General features: G+C 38.7%; 1 protein-coding gene across 3 annotated transcripts in view; it reads left to right on the forward strand.

Annotated features, from left to right (window-relative positions):
• The window catches only part of CCSER1 (coiled-coil serine rich protein 1), a 728,863-nt gene that overhangs the window by 331,720 nt on the left and 370,579 nt on the right, over positions 1–26,564 (forward strand). For all 3 annotated transcript variants that reach the window (XM_057417953.1, XM_057417952.1, XM_057417954.1), the window contains exon 8: positions 26,453–26,530. In XM_057417953.1, the coding sequence (XP_057273936.1) occupies positions 26,453–26,530 (78 nt within the window). The remainder of the gene's footprint in view (positions 1–26,452; positions 26,531–26,564) is intronic.

The raw sequence follows: 26,564 nt of genomic DNA on the forward strand, positions 1-26,564 counted from the left end.
GGAAGTCTTATAACATACAACTGCATATTGTCATGCATTTTGATGATGTATTTTTTTAATGTTTGCATATGTTGTATATATTCTATAAATTGTCTGTAGGCTGCAGTTGTCTGAGAACACTTACTGTTCCTGGGCTTACACCAGTGAAATAAACTAAAATTTAAATATAACCAGTTGCTAATAAAGTTGAGCATAGGATTATTTAACTCTTCCTAACAAGGAATTTTCAAAAGAAGGCAGACTTTCAAAGCCTCATTCCTTTTCTGTCTTTGTGTGCACAAGTTTATGGCTAAATAAGTTAGGGCCTGATCTTTTCATTCTGTTTTTATAGACCCATGTAATAATGTGGGCCACTGTACTGTTACCACTTGCTGCTAGTGCATATGTCAAAAGATTTTTACCGACATGCATTTGTGGCCTTTAGTTCTAAAATTAGTTTTCAAGACTAGTGTCTTGAAGTATACTGGTGGAAATGAGTTCTGATTCGGTTGATGAATTACTGAAGGTACACTTTTGCACTTTGATTTCTTTAAACCTTGTCATTGTAATGTTTAGTTTTCACACATTATGGTCTTTAAATAGTGCTTTCAATTTTCATTTTTCATGGGGGCACACTCAATCCCACTGTCCATATACCTGACAAAGATGTTGAACATCCTTGTCTTAGCTGGAGAGACATAAATTTGATGGATGGACCACTTGGTGGATAAGGAATTGGCTGGGTGGCCACACACAGACCTGTGGTTAATGGCTTAATGTCCAACTAGAGATGTGTTACAAGTGGTATCCCTCAGCGGTTGGTGTTGGGAATGATCCTGTTCAACATCTTTGTCAGTGACATGGACAGTGGGATTGAGAGCACCCTCGGGAAGTTTGCCAACAGCTCTAAGCTATGTGGCTCAGTTGATATGCTGGAGGGGAGGGATGCCATCCAGAGGGACCTTGAAATGCTTGAGAGGTGGGCGAATGCCAACCTCATGAAATTCAACATAGCAAAGTGCAAGGTCCTCAGCCCCGGGTACTTTTCCACCTAGCAGCTTTCCCGCCGCTCTTCCCCAAGCCTGTAGCATTACATGGTGTTGTTGTGGCCCAAACACAGGACCTGGCACTTTGCCTTGTTGAACCTTGTACCATTGGCTGCAGCCCATTGATCCAGCCTGCCCAGATCCCTCTGGAGAGCCTCCTTATCCTTCAGCAGATCAACACTCCCAGCCAACTTGGTGTCATCTGCAGATTTAGTGAGGGTGTACTCAAGTCTCCTCATCCAGACTATCAATGAAGATATTAAACAGCAGTGGCCCTAATACTGAGTCCTAAGGAGCACCACTAGTGACTGCTCGCCAACTAGATGATGCCATTTACCACCAAACTTTTGGCTCAGCTATCCAGCCAGTTTCCAATACAGTGAGGAATATACCTGTCCAGTCCATGAGCAGTGAGTTTCTTCAGGAGAATGCCATGGGAGACAGTGTCAAATGCTTTCACTCCTCTCTCACAGCTGCTATGCAGCTTTGTTTTACCCTTTCTTTAGTGTGTTGTCACAGAATCACCAGCACCATTGTTGATGGTCTCAACTTTGGCCAGCAGCAAGTCTGTCTTGGAGTCATCTGGAATTGGCTCTGTTTGGCATGGGGCGGAGCAGCTTATGGTGTCTTCTCACAGAAGCCCTCCCTGAAGCCCTTTCTCCCTGCAACCAAAACCTTGTCACATAAACCCAATACAAGTATTAAAAATTGGAATATACAATGGAGGGGAATACCATATTAATAACAATATTAACGGCTAGAAATAGTTGGAGGCAAAGCTGTTTAATGAAAAGAATGAATGCTTTACTCCCTTCCATAAGCCTTTGTTTTCATAAGGAACTTAACTACAACAGAGAAATTTCTGGAACTTGATTTCCTTTCCTACTTCTATTCTGCCTTTTCTTTTAGTCCTTTCTTGTATTCCCTGTGAATTTATTGTTAAGGTTTTCATTTAGGGACTTCAGTGAGACTATTTTTCTTGACCTTGTGTCAAGAGATCCCTAAACACGAGACAGTGATGGAATCACTTGTGTGTAGTGTCAGACTAAGTACTCACAACTGGGGGTTTCTATTCAATTTGATAGCATACTCCTTGTTCATGTATATATGCTGAATTGTGCTGCATTTATTTTTGGTACAGTAATGCTACCTATAGAGTGGGGAATTTTGATGAAATAGAAGTTTCTAAATGGCTTTGACATTGTTAAGAAAGGAATTTTTTTGAGATATATTTTTTAAAAAAGCTCTATCTGAAAGCATCTGTCATAACTAAGATATCTGTGCTTTTGATTTGTGTCAAAGACACCTAAAACCTGAATACCTTTTCCTCTCAGGCCATGCTTTAAATTCACAATTTCAATACATGCTGAAGACAAGCATCATCAAGTAAAAGCAGTGGAGAGAGAGCCTGTAATGCATTAGAACTTTCCATGTTGAAAGCTATTTGCTCTCATTGTTTCCTGCTGTGTCAGTATATTCATCATGCCTACTTGCATCATGTCAAGTAGTCAATAGAATTCATAGTTTTTATATGTTGCAGTGTATTTGTGTAGTAAGTTTTTATTTGGGTTCTTTGAATAGGTTGTGCTCTAATGTTTAAGTACTGTTAGTGTCTAAACAAAGAGAGATTTCTAAAAAAAATCAAAAATGGTTGGGAATGAGGGCAAAGTTTCAGCAAAGGCTCTGCTACAGCTATTACCCAGAATGACTGGAACACAGATCTGACCATGCTTGGGGAGAGAAGAGCAGGAGCTTTGCAATTTACAAGAAACAGGTGCAGTTTACAAGAAACTTGAGACTGCCATGCACTAAGAGGAATCATTCAGAATGTCATGCCAAAGCCTGAGAAAACAAATGTGAGTGTGATATTCTGCAATATTAATTTGGAAAGAGCTTAAGCAAACTAATCACCCTTTACAAATTAAGGTTGCACACTTCATGTTAACTTTAGAAGTCTAGATTTGCTGAGATGAGAATTAGCGTGGTCCTCCTTTAATGCTTTTGTAGGTTATGTCTTTGAGTTTGGGATCTGAAAATTTGTCAGTCCTTAAAACTTCTTCATCATATGTGCCACAGAAAAATGCAACGTATCATTAACTTTCCTTAACTACTTCTCAAGCAAGCTGCTTTGTAAGCTGAGCAGGAGATGAAGGGGTTGTAGTGCTTTATAATCCCTTACTTTGCTTTTTTCCTCCATGACAATATCAATGATTTAGTCTTTCTACTCAGAGAGTGCCAGAAGTAATTTATAATAGTAATCATATTTAAATTTTCAAATTCAGTACAAAGCATCCCAGAATCTCACAGAAAACTCTACTGCCCTACTGAGATAGTAGGATATGAAAGTATATTCTCATGATAGCTGGGTAGTTAACCTGTACTGCTGCTGTATTCCTCGTTTTTTCCACCCAGCCTCCTGGAGTTTGCTTTAATTCTTGTTTATTGTTTCCTAATTTAGCTTGTAATCTCTGTGAAATAAGTTGTCAGGGAGGAAGTGTTTGTATTACAGCAATGTGTTTGCTTTGCTTTTATTGTTTATTTTTGTTGTAAGCTCTTTTTTATGGTCTGTGAGGACGTGATTAAAGCCGATAAGGATGAAAAAAGATTGTGTGGGTGAAGCTTGAATTTGAGACATTGGCAAATACAAGTTTAGTCCCTGCATTCAGCCAAGGAGTCTTTAACTTTTGGACCATCTATTTACTTTATCTTATCGTCACAGACTGTAGTGAGAATTAATTGGTACTAGGCTTAATATATATAATTTATATATTTATTATGTTGTAATGCCACAGTTAGCCCTGTCTTCATCAACAGGATAACAGGTAAACAAGTAGGGTAAGAGTTACTGGTTTTAAGTCTCTGGAATGCTTGTAGGCAAGAAACAGTAAATGCTGATTAGCTAAGAAGCAGACTGAAAGCAGGACAAAACCAATAGGGCTGCCAGCCCTTCCCTGAAAACTATGATTTGTGTTGCTTCACTTGAGACTGCTTGCTATGAAGACTGACTGAATTAGCTTCAATATTTTCCCCCTTGACTTCTTTTGGTTCTGAAGAAAGCCCTGTAAATTCTGAGTAGTCACCAAAAAATGCAGGAAAAATTCTACATATACTTTCATTTTGATTGCAGGCTGTTATTCCCAGCTTTCCCAGTTTCTTTCTTTCCCTATAGCTACCATGAAAGGGGCAGTTCATCTTGATTACTTTTTGCTGAAGTAGGTTTCAAGGCAGTGAAATGTAAACTTCATCCTAAATGAAAAAAAGTGTATTTGCATCCTGTGCATCTGTTATATAGGCCAGTTCAAAGAGACATCGAGACATCTGCACTTAACAATATGCATGCAATGCCTTGCATAAATGACACATGCTCTAGCCCATTCTTCATGGAAATGCAAAAAATATTGTGACAAATGTTTCAGGCCAAAGAAGGAAAGGGGACAGAAGAGTATTGTTAGAAGGAATTAGATTTATAGGCAAGCTATAAAGCTATGAGATCTCTCAAGCATGACCTTATTAATTTTGCCCACATTTTAAGACTAAAGAACACCGTCAGATATTTGAGAAGTAGATGAACTTAAGGTCCTTTCAAACCATAACCGTTCTATGGTTTTATGTCTGTGTAACTTTTAAACACTTTTTTTTTGGTGAATGTTGGTTCTGTAGGAAGAATGGTGAGTAACAGGACAAAACCGCTGTTTGCTACTACCAGTCTGATGGTCACCAATATTAAGACACAGGAGAACTTCAGTATACTGCTGCCTTTTCCAGGGCTGCCCTTCAAACTACAGTCTCTAACTGAAGGCAGCATTAGTGTCTTTTCATATGAACCCACAAGGATTTGTTGTAGCACGCATCTTGCTTCTAACATCTGGACTTTCTACCTGGACTTGTGCAAGATGTTCAACACTGTCCTCCACAACATCCTTGTCTCTAAATTGGAGAGACATCAATTTGATTGTTGAGCCACTCAGTGGATAAAGAACTGACTGGATGGCCGCACGCCAAGAGTTGTGGTCAATGGCTCAGTGTCATCTGGAGACCACTAACGAGTTGTGTCACTTAGGGATCGGTGTTGGGACTGGTCTTGTTTAACATCTTTGTCGCTGACATGGACAGTGGGATTGAGTGCGCACTCAGCAAGTCTGCCAATGACACCCAGCTGTGTGGTTTGGTTGAGAGAAGGAATGCCATCCAGAGGGACCTTGACACACTTGTGAGGTGGGCTGATGCCAACCTTATTAAGTTTAACCATGCCAAGTGCAAGGTCCTACACCTGGGTCAAAGCAATCCCAGGCACAGCTACAGGTTGAAGAGAAGAGATTCAGAGTAGCCCTGCAGAGAAGGACTTGGGGGTGTTGGTTGATGAGAAAATGAACATGAGCCGGCTTCAGTGTGCGCTCACAGCCCAGAAAGCCAACCATATCCTGGGCTGCATCAAAAGCAGCGTGACCAGCAGGTCGAAGGAGGTGATCCTGCCCCTCTACTCTGCTCTCGTGAGACCTCACTTAGGAATATTGTGTGCAGTTCTGATGTCATCAACATAAAAAGGACATGGAACTGTTGGAACAAGTCCAGAGGAGGGCCACGAGGATGATCAGGGGACTGGAGCACCTCCCGCATGAAGATAGGCTGAGAAAGTTGGGGCTGTTCAGCCTGCAGAAGAGAAGGCTGCATGGAGACCTCATAGCAGCCTTCCAGGATCTGAAGAGGGCCTATAGGGATGCTGGAGAGGGACTCTTCATTAGGGACTGTAGTGATAGGACAAGGGGTAACGGGTTAAAACTTAAACAAGGGGAAGTTTAGACTGGATATAAGGAAAAAGTTTCTTACTGTAAGGCTGGTGAGGCACTGGAATGGGTTGCCCAGGGAAGTTGTGAATGCTCTATCCCTGGTGGTGTTCAAGGCCAGGTTGGACAGAGCCTTGGGTGACATGGTTTAGTGTGAGGTGTCCCTGCCCATGGCAGGGGGGTTGGAACTAGATGATCTTAAGGTCCTTTCCGACCCTAACTATTCTATGATTCTATGTTCTCTGTACATGTTGTATGTGATTCTTAGAAATCCCCTGCATCTCCTGCCTGCTCTCTCATAGTAGCTGCTCACATGTTTGTAATTAAGTCTGCTACATCAGTTGTGCTTGCTGACTGCTGAAACCTGAAGTTATTTTGTTAATACATGATGGGCCTGAATATTTTCCTTCTACATAGGTGTGGTATGTGCTACTAGTGTTCTAGGTCACATGTCAATCCATATAATCTCAGTGGGGTGTCTTTGGTACAGTTTCATGTTAAGGACTTTTTTTCTGTTTCTGCCAAGTACTCCTTATGGTTCAGTTCACATGAAACATTTTTTCTTATTTCCTGGTAGAAACTGTTTTGTATTTTTGTACAGCAAATGAACAGCTTACAGCTATTCCTTTGTGGATTTAGTAGCAGCCAGTAGAACTTAAGTAGTGCAGTGAGCTAAGTTGTATGTTTTTTGCTTTGATGGGTTTCTGCTTGTGGTAGACTGCCAACATTTTCCAAAAGAGTTTGAAAGAGTGTAGAGAAATTGGACTTTAAAGTGGTTTATACCTCAGCAAGATTTTTTTGTGACAAAGCAAAGTCATTTCTTCAGTTCAAGGCTGGTTTCCGCACTAAATACAAAAGACCTGCAGAGAAGAGGGTATGCATGAAAGCCTTGAATAAAAGGTCACAGGAATTCTTTATAACAAAAAAAAAAAAAACAAACCACCAACATTAGGCAGGCTGCCTGTACATGTCTTGTGTGTACTCATAGGTCTAATCTTGGGAACAATTACATGCAGACATGTAACTTTAATTGTGTACCTGCCAAATCAATGAGACAAATTGAAATATTTCTCCATTTGTAAGATCCTTAGTTTAGTTTCCCTTTCAGCAGTTAGAACAAAACATCAATGAAATGCCAGGGATTTGTCTAATATAGGTTTAGTATTATACTGCAAGTCGCTGAAGAGCTCTTTTACATAAAACTTGTGTTTTTTGTTTTGTGCTTTAAATAGGGTTATTTTCCTAAACAACAATACCTGGACAAGTAATTATCATGGTTCCTGTTTTCTGTTCCTTTCAGTGCTGCAGTTTTTGGTCTTAAATTGACAATATGCTTTTTGGGTTTGAAGAAAATGTTGTCTTCCATGTTCATATGTGTTACAAACAAAGTGGTTTGCATATCAATACTTTAAATGAGAGGAAAAACAAAAAGTGTGCTCTCCAGGAAATGAAATTAATCTATAATTACCCAGTTAATTATCTGTACATTGTACTGGGCACTTTAAACTGTCAAAAAGACATCATATTTTATCTGTTTTATCATCTTACAGAATGTTCCTACGGAAAAGTGAAATATTTCTTCTGTTGTTTGAATGTCAGTGGATAGTGAAGCATACTTACTTGGGTATATGGATTGAGGGTAGATAGACAGATAGCCAGCCAGGCAGCCATAATTTATTTTTGTTAGTAAAAAAAATTGTTCAAGGTGAAAACCAGTAGTTACATGCATTACTATAGTCTGTTTAATTTGGTTTGGTTTGGCTTTCTTTGTATTAATTTGTAAGCACATCAAATTATTTTATCCTTCCTATCACATGTGACTTGGGCTCTTTTTCAATACTTCATCTTTATTTTATTTTGGCCTTTTTTTTTTTCTTTATAGACGGGTATAGCAGGATTACAATTACATGCAAAAAACCCTACTAGAATACACACATGGAACTGTACAAGGAATCTGCTGTTATTTACTACGAATAGCAAGACTTTTTTCTTGTATAGGTTTCTTCTTTTTTGGCCTGAGATTGTAGTTTGTGTAGCACACTGTGAAGCTGGAGAACAAACCAAATAATAGTGAGGGTACTGTACTGCATTATTTCTTATCATTTTGGGTTTTGTTTTTGTTTTTTCAGAGAGGTGAAAATGTGCATTACCTTCTTCTACCTCCCTTTTCCTGAGAATTCCACTTTGTTCCGCCCATTTTGAGATCCTCACTTGTTCTTATTCTCCAGTCTCTTCACTTGCTCCAATCAGCCCAGTATATTTCAGTTAGCTTTTGATAGACAACCAAATGTAAATACTTCTTCCTACTTGTCCTCAACCTCTTCCATGTCTTGTCACAAGACAAGCCTTCTGAAGAATGTCTTATGTCTTAAGTGAAGACAACCTTGGAACCACTTTAATGGATTCTTTCAGATTTACTAAGAGTTCTCTTAGATTGTGCTTAGACTTCTGCTTCTCCAATTGTCCTACTCTTCCTGAAGCCCATCCTCCATCTCGTTTGCTCAGAATCCTTCACTTTCTAGTGACTACTTCCTAGTAGTACTCCATTTCCCATATTTTATACCTGTCAATCACATATGTCAAGACATTCTTCTTCAGATCTTGTCCTCCTTGGCATCAGTGGGTATTTGGCTCCTTTGCTTCTGTCGTGGTTTAAGCCCTGTCGACAAGCCAGCCACACAGTCTCTCTCTCACACACCACCCCCTTCTTGCCCTACCCCTGCTCCCGAAGGGATGGGGAGGAGAATCAAAAGAATGCAACTCCCATGGGTTGAGATAAGAACAGTTTAGTAACTAAGGTATAACACAGATCACTGCTGCTACCGCCAATAATAATAATGATAAAGGAAATAACAAGGGAAGAGAATGCAAAACCTCACCACCAGCTGACTGATAACTCGCCCCACCCTGCCCGACCGAGCACCAACCAGTACTTAGTCCGACCCTGCAGTGAACTAGCCCTTCTGGGTAACTCCCAGTTACATCCCGGGCATGACGTGCTGTGGTATGGAATACCTCTTTGGTCAGTTTGGGTCAGGTGTCCTGTCTCTGCTTCCTCCCAGCCTTCCCCTCCTCCCTGGTCAGGGTAAACGTTACTTAGCAACAACTGAAAACATTGGTGTTATCAGTGCTATTCCCAGTCTGAAAGTCGAAACCACAGCACTGCACCAGCTACTAAGAAGGAGAAAAATGACTGCTACTGCTGAACCCAGGACAGCTTCTGACTCTGTAGGGGTTTCTTCAGTACTGAATGCCTTGCTGTCCCACCAGCATACTGTCAGTCAGTTTTGCATCCTTTTCTTCTTCATTTGCACCTCATTGAATTATCTTATCTGACTACATTAATCTGTCACATAAAAGGTTAACTCAGAGCTTTCATAACATTCTTCAGACATGTTTTGTTTTGTTCCAACTAAGTCTGCGTGAGTCCAGAAATAAACCCCCTGTATAGTCACTTACAATGTTGTTTATTGCCCTTGTATCAGTCTAACTATACCTTGCAATGTATCTCTGAAATTGATTATGTGCACTGTTACAGTTTCTTCTGGAATCAGTTACACCATTAGGATGCTGCTATATTTGGTGTCCTGATTTTTCACTGTCTCATGAAAATATTCCAGTAAAACGCCTTAGTTGTCAGTTCTGAGTGATTCTTCAGTTCAGGAGTACATCTCACCACAGCAAGCAGTTCAGGCATCAGCTGAACTGAGGCTGTAATAATGGCTGGTTTTAAATGATTGCATGCAGAAATATATTAATTTGTTTTTCTAAAAATTAGATATACAGAATCTGCAGAATTATTAATTGAAATCAGATACCAAAGCTGTTGTTGACAGTACACCATTGAGACTTTTTTCAGGAACTGAGACAATCTTTTAGTAAGCTGCAGAACTTTATTTCTGTATAACACAGTTCTTTTCACATCAGAGAAATTATCTTTTGAAGGCTTCCCATCTCTCGTCCAAGTTTATGTTGCTCAATGGAAGCTAACTGCAACTGATGTTTCCTCTTATGGAAGCTCCCGTACGTGGCATACAAATGGATTTGCACAAAACTCATGCATCAAAATGCTAAGTGAAACCACCACAGTAGCGAAAATTATCAGATACAATTATTTTTCCCCATTGCCTGGAAAGTCCTTATCTTCATTTAACTGAGTGAAAATCCTGTCATATGAGGCTTTAGTCATACCAAGTCTTGCTCTGAATGTATGCGTTATGATAGGATTGAATAGCTAATGACTTATACATCACGCTGTTGTTCCACAAAAGTGTTTCAGCCCTTGTGTAATCATGCTTATGAGTTTTGCTAGGTACAAGTGACAATACATACTTTGTAAAGGCCATAGGGATAGATAATTATTGAAAATGAAAAAAACAGGTATCTGATCAGACTGTTGATCACTGCAGGATCACTGAAGGTGACAGGAAGACACATCCAGACATTGGTGATAGAAATTCCCGCTAACACCATTTTTTAAATGCAGTGATGATTCACTATGTGAAACAGTCTTCTGTATCCCCTGGCAACCAGAAACCAAATGTATCTCTTCTTGTCTGTTGGCCTTCAAAAACACATTTGTTTTCAGAAGACAGTCATACAACATTAGAAGCCCACTCACACCCATTGTTCATAAAGAATTATTCATAAAGAATTAACAAAAAGCAGACCTCTGTAGTTATTGTTATTAATCAACAAATTTTTCGAGCTCTTGATCAAGTTGTAGGGCATTTTTTGTTTTTCTTTTTATAATGTGAGTTATTTGAGACTCCATCTTTGACTTTTTCATGCATGAAAAATAATACTGTATTTTATGCAAATTACTCTTAATGTTTAATATACAGTTAAAATCTGAGAGATGTATGACTTTTCTCATCAGAATTTCTCAGATTTCTATAGCAACACAATATCTTACTATTTTATTGACATACTGTTAATTTCTATTGTTTAGTCTGTTTAGGATAAAGAAAACAGATTCCATATTTCACAAAACATGTAAAAATAAAGAACTTTTCTTTAAAATATAGTATGTCAAATGACTGGTATGTCTTTGTGTAGGTAGCTGAAATTCAGTAATTCAAAAGCTTCAATACTCATGTCAAAATAAGCACAAAAGACACAGGTTCTTTTTCTTCAGGCTTGTTTTTCAGCAGTCACACCCTGTTCTCTTTCTTCCCAGTGTCTAGCAATTGATGCTATTTTTAGTAATTATTCTGGTAATAATCACTCAGCAGACTTTAAGCTGAATTGTTCTACAGTACTCTTACCTGGAGAAGTACATGATTTTGTGCAGAAGGCTTTGACCTTTTCAGATCTCCAGTTTCTGTAATTTGCTTTATAAATTCAAAGCATGAGAAAAAAAATGGGATTTGTCCAGAAGAGGTGCTTACTGCACATTTACAATTTCCATTTACAGAGAAATGGGTTTGTTTCAGTTTTAAAATAGAATTTAGTTGTATTTCACACTGGCAATTGTGTGAAAAATTTTCATATGGGAGATTAGACCAGAACAGATTCTTCGTGATGTATGTTCATGTCCTAGCTACCTGTACAGTAGTTCCCTGCCTGGACAGTCCATAGTGGAGATATAGTTTAATCCTGGAGGAACTGACTGACTTTAGCTCACAGGTAAATTTAGCCTTCCTTCTACAGTTGCTGTAAGGTGAATATTAAATTTGTGCACCTGAGGCACAGACATAAATGAGAAGAAGAAAACCCTGTCTTGCTTGAAAAGTATTTAAATGATCATGAACATTGAAATTTATATTCATTTTCTACTACGAACCATTAATCAGCTTTAATTATGGATGTATTCAATTGAGAGTGCAGAAGCGATCGCACTGCTCAAAATAGAAAATAAAGTTATTGGTGCTATTTTGATGCTCATGCATTTTTACTTTTTTTATCCACTTAATTTTTCCTTGTCTTTTTCCTTTGGTGTTGGTTCCTTAAACCGAACCTTATTAATTGTGATTCACGTCCGGCCCAATTATACATGACAGGATAGTACCCTTCATATGCTTGAAATAGCTTGATAAATCATGGAATCATAGAATTGTTAGGGTTGGAAAGGACCTTAAGTTCATCTAGTTCCAACCCCCCTGCCATGGGCAGGGACACCTCACACTGAACCATGTCACCCAAGGCTCTGTCCAACCTGGCCTTGAACACCACCAGGGATGGAGCATTCACAACCTCCCTGGGCAACCCATTCCAGTGCCTCACCACCCTGACAGTAAAGAACTTCCTACTTATATCCAGTCTAAGTTTCCCCTGTTTAAGTTTTAAGCTGTTACCCCTTGTCCTATCACTACAGTCCCTAATGAAGAGTCCCTCTCCAGCATCCTTATATGCCCCCTTCAGATCCTGGAAGGCTGCTATGAGGTCTCCATGCAGCCTTCTCTTCTCCAGGCTGAACAGACCCAACTTCCTCAGCCTGTCTTCATGCGGGAGGTGCTCCAGTCCCCTGGCCCTCCTCTGGACTTGTTCCAACAGTTCCATGTCCTTTTTATGTTGAGGACACCAGAACTGCACACAATACTCCCAAGTGAAGTCTCACGAGAGCAGCAGTAGAGGGGCAGGATCACCTCCTTCAACCTGCTGATCATGCTCCTTTTGATGCATCCCAGGATACAGTTGGCTTTCTGGGCTGCGAGTGCACACTGAAGCCAGCTCATGTTCATTTTCTCATTGACCAACACCCCCAAGGCCTTCTCCACAGGGCTGCTCTGAATCTCTTTTCTGCCCAACCTGTAGCTGTGCCTGGGATTGCTCCTACCCAGGTGTAGGACCTTGCACTTGGCATGGTTAAACTTCATGAGGTTGGCATCAGCCCACCTCACAAGCTTGTCAAGGTCCCTCTGGGTGGAATTCCTTCCCTCCAGCATGTCAACCAAGCCACACAGCTTGGTGTCATTGGCAAACTTGCTGAGTGCGCACTCAATCCCACTGTCCATGTCAGTGATAAAGATGTTGAACAAGACCGGTCCCAACACCGATCCCTGAGGGACACCACTCGTTACTGGTCTCCAGCCGGACATTGAGCCATTGACCACAACTCTTTGTGTGCAGCCATCCAGCCAGTTCTTTATCCACTGAGTGGCTCATCCATCAAACGGATGTCGCTCCAATTTAGAGACAAGGATGTCGTTTGGGACAGTGTCGAACTCTCTGCACAAGTCCAGGTAGAAAGTCCAGATGCTCTACCCCTGTCCATCAGTTCCGTAGCCTCATCATAGAAGGCCACCAGATGGGTCAGGCAGGATTTCCCCTTAGTGAAGCCTTGCTGGATGTCACCAGCCGTCTTGTTGTTTTTCAACAAAGCCTTAGTGTGCCTTCCAGGAGAATTTGCTCCAGGATTTTGCCAGGCCCAGAGGTGAGACTGACTGGTCTGTGATTCCCCGGGTCATCCATTTTCCCCTTCTTGAAAATGGGGGTTATATTTCCCTTTTTCCAGTCATCGGGAACTTCACCTGACTGCCATGATTTCTCAAATATGGTGGCCAGTGGCTTAGCAACTTCATTTGCCAGCTCCTTCAGGACCCATGGATGGATTTCATCAGGTCCTGTGAACTTGTGCACGTTCAGATTTTTAAGATGGTCTCGAACCATATCCTCTCCTACAGTGGGCGCAAGGTCTTAATTCTCACAGTCCCTGCATCTGCCTTCGAAGACTTGGGTGGTTTGGTCAGAGCCTTTGCCAGTGAAGACCGAGGCAAAGAAGTCATTCAGAACCTCAGCCTTCTCCAAATCCTGTGTAGCCAGTTCTGAGAGCTTCTGGAGGGGGCCCACATTGTCCCTAGTCTGTTTTTTATTTGCTATGTACCTATAGAATCCCTTCCTGTAATCTTTCACATCCCTACCCAAGTTTAATTCTAACTGGGCCTTAGCTTTCCTAACCTGGTCCCTAGCTTCCCGGACAACATCCCTGTATTCTCCCCAGGCCACCTGTCCTTGCTTCCACCTTTTGTACGCCTCTTTTTTCCTTCAAAGTTTCCTCAGCAGCTCCTTATCCATCCAAGGAGGTCTCCTGGCCCTCCTGCTGCATTCCTTCTAGTTGGGATGCAACACTCCTGAGCTTGTACCAGGTGATCCTTGAATATCAACCAACAGTCTTGGGCCCCTCTCCCGTCCGGGGCTATATCCCATGGAACCTTCCTAAGCAGGTTCCTGAAGAGGCCAGAGTCTGCTCTCTTGAAGTCCAGGGCAGTGAGCTTGCTGCACGCTCTTCTCACTGTCCTGAGGATCTCAAACTCAACCATCTCATGATTGCTACAACCAAGACTGCCCTGGAGCATCACATTTCCAACCAGCCCTTCCCTGTTGGTGAGCACGAGGTCAAGCATGGCACCTCTCCTTGTCGGCTCCTCTATTACTTGCAGAAGGAAGTTGTCTTCCACACAATCAAGGAACCTCCTGGATTGCTTGTGCTGGGCCAATCTGTCCCTCCAACAGATATCAAGGTGGTTAAAGTCACCCATGAGGACAGGGGCCTGCAAGCGTGAGGCTGTTCCTATCTGTCTCTGGAATGGAAAATTCTATAAAAATGTCTTATATAAAATGTCTGTCTATAAAATGGAAACATCAATCACTGAAATCTGTGACTGTTGGGTATAAGTTACTGCTATTTAAATCTGGTGAAGGCCTGTGCTTGTCTTTTTGAAAATTCAGAATATTATGACATCTTGTGTTCAAGCAAATGCTCTCTTTTTTTTTTGCTATTTTTTTGAAAACGTTCAGTAGTTTTGTGTCTCAGTGAAATGAATGGCAATATTGTGCTTTTTTTTTTTTTTGCTTTTATTTTCCCTTTTCTGAATGTTTAAGATAGCTTAGGAATACATGCAGACTCAGGATATCAGATATACATTTGTAGGCATTTGGAATCCAGTACTGTTGCCTATGGGGAGAGGGGTATCTTCTTGGCCTCTGTCAGTCATTGAAGAGCAGTTTCCTTTGACTTGCTTAAGCTTCAGTCTTCTCCTGAAAAGACTTTAGCACTATCAATAGTTAAGGTTTGTCATTTCTTTCTTACTTTTACTATGTATATTTAATACACGTATCTGACCTAGATTCAGTTTGTGTTTGGTGGGATCGTTCCATTTTAGCATAGTGCAATCACAGTTCATGGAGAACGGCGTAGGCGTTGCATAAAGAAGCCTGGTTGGTTTTAGTTCCTGGTTTCAGGATGATGGGCATCTTATTTTCTAAAACATAGTCTGACTTTCAGGCAATTTGTCTTGGTTTTCACAGGCTCCCCAAATGCGCATTTACTAGTGACATTAAAAAGTAATTTTTGTTTGTTTGTTTGTTTTAGGGAACTTGTGGTAAATAGATGGAAATAATAGTATTCATTGTTTTGTAGTTTGTGTGGTGGTGTAGAAATCCTCTGAAAAATATATGCCTGCAAATAGCTTTCCAAACCACAGTATTCTTACTTAAATTTAAGTTCAGGTACTTGCCTATAATAACCTGTCAGAAGCATTCAACAAGAATCCTGTGAAAATTGCTGTTCTTCTTCATGAAAACCACATTAAAATGATGAAGATTTTTTATTGGATTTTTGTGTGCATCAGTTAAAAAGCCACAGACTGGCATTTTTTTCCTTCTTACTAGTTGCAGTACTCTTCTTTGCAGGAAACAAGCAAATGAAAAGTAATGTACAGCTCCTTTGTATTCACTGTTAATGTATCATCTTTAAGAGCCATCAGTAAAAGCTGAAAATTCTCCTTATTTTTAAAAAGTGTATTAATATGGTTTTATTTAATGTGAGATTTTCCAGAACTCCTGGCACTGAACTCTGTGTCTCTGGCTATGACAAGGGTTAAAACTGTTGCTGGGCACCCATCCATCACCCTTCTAATACAGAAACCAATTAGACTTTATACTACTGAAGGACAAGCATAGCCGAGTGAAAGATATGGAGCCATTAGACTAGAAAGGATTGAAACCTGACAGCAGAATTTTCTTCTGATGGTATGTGGGCAGCTTCCAGACCCTTTGCAACATCCCAATGCTGCAATATGAGTGTCATATGTTAAAAAAAATATTGAGAAGTTTTTAAAAGTCAATCATCATGTGCTTTGATTGAAGCAGAACTAGTGGCAAAAGAAGTATGTGGCCATTAATTGAAAGGTATAATGAAATAGATAGGTGTGGGCAATATTGATTTTAGCATTCCCTCGATACTGATTTTTTGTTTTGAAAATGTCACACAAGTATATTTTTTCATCTGCAGTGTATGTGCTAAAAGTTTCTCATATTTGGTCTGTTTACTGTATTTCAGTGCAAACTCTTTGCCAAAAAACATTTATCTTTTTTTGTCAGAGCAATGCCTTTCCAAGATTCTCCTCTCTACACAGTATCTGATGGAGGCAAATAGAAAATTGTACCAACTTTAAGTTATGGAAAAGCAGACTGATGAAATTTTTGTATTGAACTTAGCACCCCTGAAACGCTGGGAGCATCCACAGCGTAAGAGCTAGAGTATATAAGAAATAATGTGAGCCAGGCTTTTCAGCCAAGCTCTGCTGATAGGCATCACTTAAACCCAGAAGTTTCTGCTGCCTACAGATCCTGTGACCTCTCAGGGTGTGTATCCTTTTAGATAAAAATTGCAGTTGGAGTTGTTGGGGGTTTTAGGAAGAATTTGGGGAGCTAGCTTTTGCTTGTAACTCAGGTGACAGCTTATGCCTCAGGCAAGGGAGTCCCATGCATTTTGCTCTGCATGAGCTTGCCTCTGTAAACAGCTGATGCAGTGACAGCCCCATGACCTCCCTGCAGCAGCCAAGTGCTGTTAGCACCTGTCATCACCTCTGTGGTGCTGAGAAGTAAGGGGTGCAGCAACGATGCCAAGAGAAGCTTTTGTTTTTACCATAACTGAGCCTGCAGAGATTCTTGTAAGCAGTAGCAGCTGCTGAGAACTAAAATCATAGCGGTGGATTCAAAGGGAAGGGAAAAGAAGCAGATAAAAGAAACTCAATGGAGGGAGGTTGCCATCAGATAAGCCAGGCTGCCAGCTGCTTTGTGGTATAGCATGAATATGGATAATCTCCTAGTTTGTAGCATGAGCCTAGGAGTTTGCTGACATGTGTCCTCATTTGCTTTGTCTCTTGCCGATTTATTTTTGTAGTAGCTCTACCAAAGCTATTTCAAGGAGTACTGATTTATCACATGGTGATTGTTCCTATACTTTAGCCTTGCTTCGTGGAATTACCAAACCAGGGAATAAATATATGGATGCATACAAATATATAAATAAATATGTAAGTAAGTACAATAGCAGAGATGCACGTAACAATAATTTTTTCATTCGAAAAGCTCTTTATATTTCATTGTAGTTAAGTGAATGTGAAAGGTGTGTACAATTTTTCTCCCTGGTCCCCCTATTAATGTTGAAGGGTAGGAAGAAATTATAGTCATTTGTATTCTTGGACATCATATAAGTGAAAAATGAATATTTTATTGCTAATGGCTTTATAAAATGCTATTCAGATATCTCAGCAAGCTTAATATATAACTTCATCTCAAATACAAAAATGAAAACAAAATGCTCATCTGAAAGCTCTAAAAATAATGATAATGCAGTGCCTAAGTGCTACAACAGGCAACTTCTAACTCTATTCCATTGCAAGATGCATCAGTTTCTTAATCAGTACAGTTTGGCCTCACCAGACTGTACAGAGCTTGGGGCTGAGAAGCTGTGTCAAATTGGAGGTTCACTGTTGTAAAACCTGAGGTGTTTTTCAGAGATGCAGTATTTGACCAGCTTCACTCTGTATCTTTTCCGTAGCAAACCAGTTGTATGGCTGCTATATCACAGCAACTACATAACGAGATTCCTTGAGTCAATTTTTTGTATGTAATTTTATATAAAATATATGTATATGAATATATTACTATATATATGCTATATATTCTTTATATATATTAAATGTATTTTAGTACATGGTATATATCAGCCTATATATATGGGCTGAAAGGGATGGGCATTGACTAAAAGAAGGAAGAAAGGTAGAGAAGGTGGGAAGACTTTCAGGTCCAGATGGGTAACACAATAGGAATACTGTTGGTGGTGAGATGGGTGTGGGAGTGAGAAGTACAGTGAGTAGAAGGTGCTGTGCAAGTACCCTAAAAGGTAAGAAAGAGACAACAATCTTGACATATCCTGATTTGAGCTGGTGGGAGAATTAAGTATTAGGCTAGAGAATGGAAAGGCAAGTAGAGCTAGAAATACTGTGGAGAGCTTACTGCAGTTGGGGTAGTTTCTGTTGGAACTTCTGCCAGGGTGGGAGTTGAAGTTCCTGTTGTGCCTTATCCTTCTTAATCTTTCCTTGAAGAATGAAAGCTGCTGTATGAAGGTAGAAACACAGAGCACCACCTATTTACAAAATCAAGGAATATTTGTTCTGCCTTGACCAAGTCCCCTTTGGAACCTGCTTGCTAAACCAAAAAGCAGGCTTAGCATGCTTTAAAGCTGTGTCTATGATAATCAGAATTTCTACATTTCAGGAGTTAATATATTGCCTTATGTTACACAAAGGGACTCAACTTCTTAAAATCATTAAAGAACGTTGCTGTTAAAAACACCATGAAGCAAGTTAACATGGCAAAACTTACTTTAAAAATGTTTACCTTTTATTCCTAACAGCATCATACTGAAGAAGTGCTGCAGCCAAGAATAGCGTATTTCTAATCACCAAATTTCTGCTTTTCTTGCAGTTGGGGGGTGGGTGGAGAGAGGAGGGAAATCTGTCTTCCTTGGTTTAGCAGCAGACACGTGCAGATGTTTAGAATGTTTCCTTTAAGCTGTTATTGGAGAATTCAAGACAGTTGAGCATGAAGCCTGTACATCTAAACAAGTTAAAATACTCTGTCAGAAGTGGTTCCATACTGAAATTGTAAAAACCCTTCTGAGTACTGATGAAGAAGTGAGAATAATTGCAGTCACAACATTTAGAAAGTGCAAAGTGGCTTGTTAAAACCTCAGTGAAATGCACAGCAATTGAAAGCATCTGAATCTTTTTGAGAAACACAGAAAAATAAAACATAGCCTCACATAAAAAAAAACAGTTTGAAAATCTGACAATGTTGTTCTTGGTGGTTACAAAATAAGATAAAGGTAGGAAACAGCCAGACAATTGAGCAGGAAATTATTAATGAAAATCAGTCTGGCTTCATTATGTTCAGACTTATAAAATAAATTTTAGTAATATTATGAAATATTTTCCTCATTTAGATAAAAATAATGTGGCATGGAAACTGTAGGCAGAAAACTGACCGCAGTGTTGCAAGAGGTATCACCTATATCCCTATGTGCTTATGGCCAAAAGGGTGTAATGAACAGTAAAGCATGTGTAGTGTTTTGGACATGAGTTTAGTGTATGAGAAAACGTGTACCTTAAAGAAAAACATTCATTAATAGCAAGTGCAAATAGATCTTTGTCTTGAAGGAATTGTGTCTTTCTCTTGTAGACTAAAAAAGATGTTACATAGGCTGTAAGGAGATGATGAACACCAGAGCTTTGTGGAGAACAGTTAATTGTATGAGTATGTGAGCATACGAACTGTTTCTATGAAACTGGCACCTAAAGCCTGGCTTCAACAGTGGCCATCTGTGAATAGTTCAGAGGAACTTACAGAGCAACGTGTTTTCAGGAGCACTTTTTTCCTAACACATCGAAAGAGTTATTTCCACATATCCAGAAGCATATGAATGTATATCCTGTGTAAGTTTTTATCCTCTTTAGTATACCTGTAGGTGCATCTACTTTTTGTATTAATACCTGATCCTTTTTGGCTCCAGCGTATAGCTTGTCCCAGTATGTTTAGTTATGTAATGATGCAGAACATGTGTGGATGTGTAAGGGAGGGAGAGGAAGCAATTCTGTTATCAGATTTGAAACTTCTCAGTTTAACTAGTTGACTACTTCTTTTCAAAGTGTTTTATTTGTAAGAGCAGAAAACCAATGGATCTGTATGCAGGGAAGATGTAGGAGTCTGGGAGAGCCCAGAGACCCTTTGCTAGTAAACTCCTTTGACTGGATGCAGACATTTTCTTCCAGATTCAGGCTATGGCTGTAGTGTGGAGTCTCAGTCTGGTTACTGTTAGTGCTGCGATGCAAGCTGTGGAGAAAGAAAGTATCTTTGCGACAAGTAAGAAAAAAGCCATCACTAAACTTGCTATATGAGATAAATGTCATATTTGCTAGAAAACTGAAAGCAGTTTGAGAAAAAAAAAAGTATATTTTCAACCTGAAAGATCTCCTGAAGAAAAGCAATTGAAATAGGCAGCCTGCAGATTAAAATCCCAGGAGAGTACTTGGTTCTCTCAATTGACTGCTGAAAGAGCAGAAAAAGCTGACGTTATATGATATTATTAGGGAAGAATATACAATAACAAAATGTCATGGCTGGATAGTATAGTCAATGAAGTATGAAAGAAACAATAGAAACTGAGGGAGGGAGTAGAGTTTTGCTCAAGGAAATCAGTTCTCCACTGTGTTATCAACAAAGCATTTGCATCTGTGAAAGCAACCCTCTGGTTTTCAGTAGGATGAAAATACAACTGGACTTGCTTTTAATATAATGTGTCATAGTAGCGATCCCAACTCACACAGTGACAGTCGTTGATGATCTTGTGGTATTCTTCACAAAGAGATGTTAACCCCAAAGTCATTGTCCAAATTACTTTTGAAATTACATTCTGCTTGCAGATAGAAGTGAAGTTTTTCTTTTAGAGATTAACTCGAATTGAATTTGCTGTCTGGGAACATAAAAAAAGTGGTTTTCTCCCACATATTAATAGATCCTTTATCCAACCTCTGTGTATCTGACCAAGGAAACTTGTGTCTCTGTTTATTACGAGTCTCGTGAAGGAAAGCAGGGAATAAAGACAGACTGGAAAGTTAAGCAATGAAAAATCAAGGTGAAAAAAAAGAGCAGAAAGGAGGACATATTTACTATTAAATAAATCTATTAATTATATAGTGATATAGTCATAGAGAAAATGACATATGCTTATAAAAAAGACTTCTTTTTCCTCTGTGTGTACTCAATTGTAAACCAGCAACCTCTAATTCTTGAGCCCCTGTTAAGAAGCTTAGTTCAGATTTCTACTTTGTTTACATATTTTTATGTTGATTAATGTGTTCTCCTCATGCCAGCTACTAGGTGTTTTCAATGTTAGGTATTTTCATATTCCCATTTTTAGAAACTGAAAAACAATTAATAGTAATTTGTGCCTGGTACTTTGGTATTCTTACACTTCCGCGTTTAATATAAAGAGAGGGGGAAGATAGCTAGCTTAGCAAACTTAAATATTTCTGTAAATTAAATATAAATTGAGCAATGTGAAAATATAGTCTAACTATTTCAAACACCATAGGCCTGAAGCAAGCCATGGACTGTCTATGTTGCTAACTGGTTATGGGCTTTATAATTAATTTAGCCTAATTAAAAGGCTAAAAGAGCATCTGTCCAGCTATTTTTCAAATTATAAACAAATAATAGTCAACAAAATATCCTTCATCCCAATTCCTCCTTGCTGAAAAAAAAAAAATAAATTGCTGTGCAAAATATTACATTTAATGTCTTTGCTCAGAGTTCCTGAGAAGTCAGAATCTAAATTAAACATTACTGGACATACAAATGCTGTTAAGTGACAGATTTGCCCACCCATATACTAAGTGCTAGTTGAGAATCAGTAGGTAATTGAACCGCTAAAAACTTGGCTATCCACACCTCATGTACTGGCATAAAAAGAGGTAGTAAGAAGCAGCTGTAATTTATGCTTCACCCCTGTGATGTGAGCTCTGATAACTCAGGTTAGATGCAAGAACTGCACAGCCTTTCAAGCTATGGGAAAAGCAAGCTCTAGGCAATGGACCAGGCAAATACTGGAAAATAGTAATTAAATGTCTCAGCTGATAATTGCCCCATTAGTAATAATAATTAAGTATGCCTATTGATAAAAGGCACATGAAATAGCTTTATAAATAACCATCTGGATTGTATTCTAAACACATTTTAAAGAATCACTTCCATTCTTAATGGGATTGAGGATGTTGGGGGAAATTAGTCAAGCGTGGTGGGAGGTGAAGGCTCATTTCATTGTCTACACTTTTTTCTTATCATTACTAATTTTTAATAGTAATTTTATTTGCAGGAAGAGCAAAAACTCTTCATGACTTTAAGTAATACAGAAACTTCAGAAGCCACTCTAGAAGCACATAGGGGAGCATTGCACACTCTGGATATAAATGGAGTGCTTGGACTTGTGAGTTCTTAATTTCTATCTTTGTTTTTAACAGCACTTCATAGCTTTGGGCAAATCATTCCCCCTTCTTTTTTACTTTAATTGATAAAGTGGGATAATAATATTTAAGCACAATATTTCATAAAGATGTTATACAGACCCATTAATAACTCCATTTGCAGGTCTTAGATTACCTTCAGTATATCAAAATGTCACTACAGAGCTTGCTGACTGCCCTTATTTAATTTCCTAGTTCTACTCCACTTCTAGGTTATAAAATGATACTCAGTGGCATCATGTATGGTACAACTAGAACTATCACCCTGAAAGTGCGTTCAACACTCATCCACTGCTCCTTAGAAGCTATAAAGGACACAGATTATCTTTTCTTCAGTTATTATAAAGATTTATTTGATCTGAAGCTCAAATATACAGTGGAGGTTTTCTCTGTCAGTAGTAACTTCTTAGATCAATAAATTGTGATGCTGATCTCCAAAGAAGTCAACTATCATTGCAGTTTTTACCCTTGTTGAAAAGGAGTGGTAACAAATTAAATTGGCTTCTGTCAGTGAATGATATACAGTGGATGGTCTGTATTTTATGGTACAGTTAACAAAGATTGATACATAGGCTGCTTCATAGAGAATATCACATTAAAGACAAGGGTTTTGTAGTGAAAAAAAATACAGTTTACGAGGTAAAGTGAGTATGTTTTTGTTTAAAGAACAGTTGCTGAAGACTGGAAGATGACTTGTTTTCAAAGGAGCGTGGTTTTAACAGTGCACATTTATATATACTTGATCTTCTGTATTGCAGGAAAAACACTGACTACATTCTCTAACCTGCTGTTAGGCAATTTACGTCACTATGTAGGCTTATGAAACATTCTGTTTCGAGGTAGGTATAGCAAGTGGAAGAAAACAAGAGAAAACCAAGCCTGTGACTACTTTAGAACAGCTTCAGAAAGAGCTGCTTTCTCTTTCATGCAGCAAAAATGGTGGCAATCTGTCCTCAAGAAGGATCCTGATCCTGGATCCCCAAATAGGATGCAGAAGTGGGAAAACTTTTAGACTTTGTTTTCTTCCTTTGCCTTGGTATCCAGAAATTTCCTGAAATTCATCACATTTTTAACATTGTTCTCTAGGGTTAAATGATCAGCACCGTCTAGAATGATGCCATGATACCCATCCAGTTGCACAAAGAGGATGATGTACACTTATGCTTATCAGCTCTAGAAATCAGAAGAAAACTGGAGCATTGATCATTGTAATTGTGGGACAGCTATCAGAGAAGTTCTAATAATGCCCATTTTCTGATTGTAACAGCCTGCACCAAATTAAAAAATGCCAAAAAGCACAGAAAGAAAAGCTCACAGGGTTGTTTTCTACATGAACAAGATGTTTTCTAAACTGTTGTTCTGAGAAATGCTTGAATTGCTTGGTATTCAGACATTTTAAAAATGGAGTTTAGGTGATTAAAGCTTTGCAAATTCTCTGCCCTCCAGAACACTCAGAGGTTTCCCGCAATACAGGAAAAAGGCTCAGTCTACAAAACGCAGCTGTGGTATCACTATGCAGCAGAAATACTTTTTAAATGTTATACTTACACAGCAAAGTACTGCAAAATTAGGAGATGTCCTGATTTACCTAATTTTGCCAAATATATATATCATTATGATACAAATTATGTTTAACATCTACTATGACTTAAAAGATATGATTATAGCCTAATGGTGTAGCATCTTCTGGTTAATCTATAACTAAAATCTGTCAGCTGTAAGCCAGTCTAAGCATGGCTGCTTTTATGAGAACAGGCTCATCAAATAAACAGGCAACATCAAATAAAAAGTCCTCATTGGACTCACAGTGATAGGTTTTTTTTGTATGTATATATTTTTTGTATGTGTCTTTTGTATGTGAAGTGTGATCATGACAAATACCTTAGGGATGGAAAATTTAGGTGGAAGGTGTGATGTTATTTGTAATTGTTTTTACGTCCCTTCAGGAGAGCAAGCTGACAACATCTCTAAAAGCAGTGATTAGTTTGGAAAGGTTTTTTTTTTAATAGCTCAAGAAACAGCCCTTTTGGTACTGTCTCACTCAGTTCTCCACTATAATAAACTGTATTAGTGCCACTGGATTTAATTAATTTACACTGGCAGAGAACCTGCTCTGCATTCTTTAGAGAGGAAAATCACTGAAGTTGTTGGAGGGAGCACTGATGCTGTATGTACATGGACAGCTCTAGCCAGACACAGGCTCTTCTGCCAGTGCTCCTATCTGGCCAGACTCAAACCATTTGCAGAAACTATATAGTCATGGTGCTCCTGCTAATATAGCCCACCTCTCAGCAGCCTTTCTAGTTCAGGCACAGTGCCACATCATTGTGGCATCCAGACCTGGGCTGGCTTGTGTTCAGTCATCAAAGAAAACTGGATGTTTTTCTGAGGCCATCATGTGGCTGAGCCTTGAGGCATTTTGTTAAAAGCATCTTCGGCATCCTCAGGGCTGTTTGACCTTTCTTAGATTCCAGCTATCACTGAAGAATTTCCAGCTCGTGTAGCATACAGGTACCAATCCACTTCGCAGGTTTTCATACTGAGAGTGTTTCAATGCTTAAAAGATTGGACTGCCTTCCTACACACTTCTAAGTGCAAATTAGGGTGCTTGATTTGGTTTGGAAAGCAGTTACTTGATTTCACCACCCCCCTTTAGGGTTTTTCTGTACTGTGTAAATTAAAAGACGAATTGTCCTCAGCTGAACTGTTGGCTTTTAAGGCAGAACATTCTTACAGACAAGGTCTCCAGTTTTGTCTGCACTTTGAGTTTAATCTAAAAGAGTTATATTTCACTTCCTTTAGGTAAATATCAACCAGTTTCCTTAATGATCCAGTGCAGGAATCAGTCTTAAAATTTGTTATGTTTGTAAATGCTAGAGTAATGGCTTCAACAAAGATAGTGGCTTTCTGACATGTTATAATCTCTCCTATTCCTCAGCTACTTCTCTGTGTTCCATGAGTTATAAACTACCTGTACCTTTCTTTCTCCTTGGAAATAATTACCATGCCCCCTTCCTCTTTTACTTACGTCTCTTTCGCTTAGCAAGTAACTTGTTGTTTCTTTCAGATATGGTGTAACTGATACATATCTGATTAAACTCTGTGGTTTTCTCAGTAGGTGTTAACTTTGAAGTCTGTGTCCTCTACTTGAGATTTGACATAGGGATTTTGTAAAAATTTCATCTGTTTTAATCCTGTACCAGTTGATTCAATAAAATATGGTATCTCTGCTTAAAAATCTGCTGAATGACCTGTTAGAACTTCATGGTTGGAGCAGTGTTCTTCACTTCCAGAATCTGGACTTCTTGGAGATGTCAAAATAGATTTATAGTGATATGAAACAGACAGCTGATTAGTTAATTGCAGAAGTTCAATTCATTAAATCCTTCTGCACTGCAACGCCATAGTGTGAAAAGGAAATTGATTTCTAACCCATGTAAAATTTTTATTTTTATTTTATATTCTCTGTTACATTATTTCTGTTTTATTGTTGTTATTTTTGTTGGCAGATATTTTTCATTTTAGCACTTAAGGACTTATTTCTTAAGATTTATCATATATTCTGGTTTTCCTCATAACAATTTTTTGTGAATTTTTTTAATCCAGATTTTGTTCTTCTATTATTATTACAATTCCAAATTATTAAGATTTTCCACACACCTTTTTTGATGTCTGTCACATCTGTAAAAATAATGACCATACTAACTAATATATTACTGAAATATTACCTGAAAAAAGAGACCAATCTTTCAAGCATTTTGACCAAATAGGTCCATTGAAATATACTAACTAATTTTCAATATTAACTTTGCAGTTCACTGTTTCTTTTCATATATTAGTGTTCATTTATAAGATATATTGACTCACGTGAAAGTGATATTTTTTCAAACTTTGATACAAATACTTTCTTTCAGTGTATTGCTTTCCTGTTAAATATGCCTCCTAATTTTACTACTGGGACATCCCCATAATAATAAAAATACTAATTAAACCAAAATTGTATACCATAGTTGTTCATATGAACAAATTTTTTGTGTTATCAGTTAACCTCTTGTATTACTCTTTTGTAAGACACAGTATGTTATTTTTGCATATGTTTCAGTCTTTGAATGGGGAGCTCATTTAAAATAAAGAAAATGTAAAATACTTAGCCATTAGTGAAATATTTTTACTAATTGAAGGTAAATGCTGTACAGATTGCAGTTGTTTTGCCAATCTAATTCTGTTGGATTTTCAGTGTTCGTTTTGAGCTTTTTTTTTTTAATCCCAAAATGTAAAACGATGTCTGCAGAGCTTGATTGGAAATGCAAACCGCTGTGTGCTTTTCTTTCAGAGTACGGACATGAGTCCAGCTAGTAGCACCACCTCACTCCCTGTTAGCCCTCTTCCTGAGGAGCCATTATTTTTCAAGGTACAGTTCATTAATTTCATAGTAAACACTGTAT

Source organism: Pezoporus wallicus, unplaced genomic scaffold, assembly GCF_028554395.1.
Source record: "Pezoporus wallicus isolate ANWC-B61680 ecotype Strahan unplaced genomic scaffold, APGP_CSIRO_Pwel_v1 contig_6999, whole genome shotgun sequence".
In the NCBI taxonomy this organism is placed as follows: domain Eukaryota; kingdom Metazoa; phylum Chordata; class Aves; order Psittaciformes; family Psittacidae; genus Pezoporus; species Pezoporus wallicus.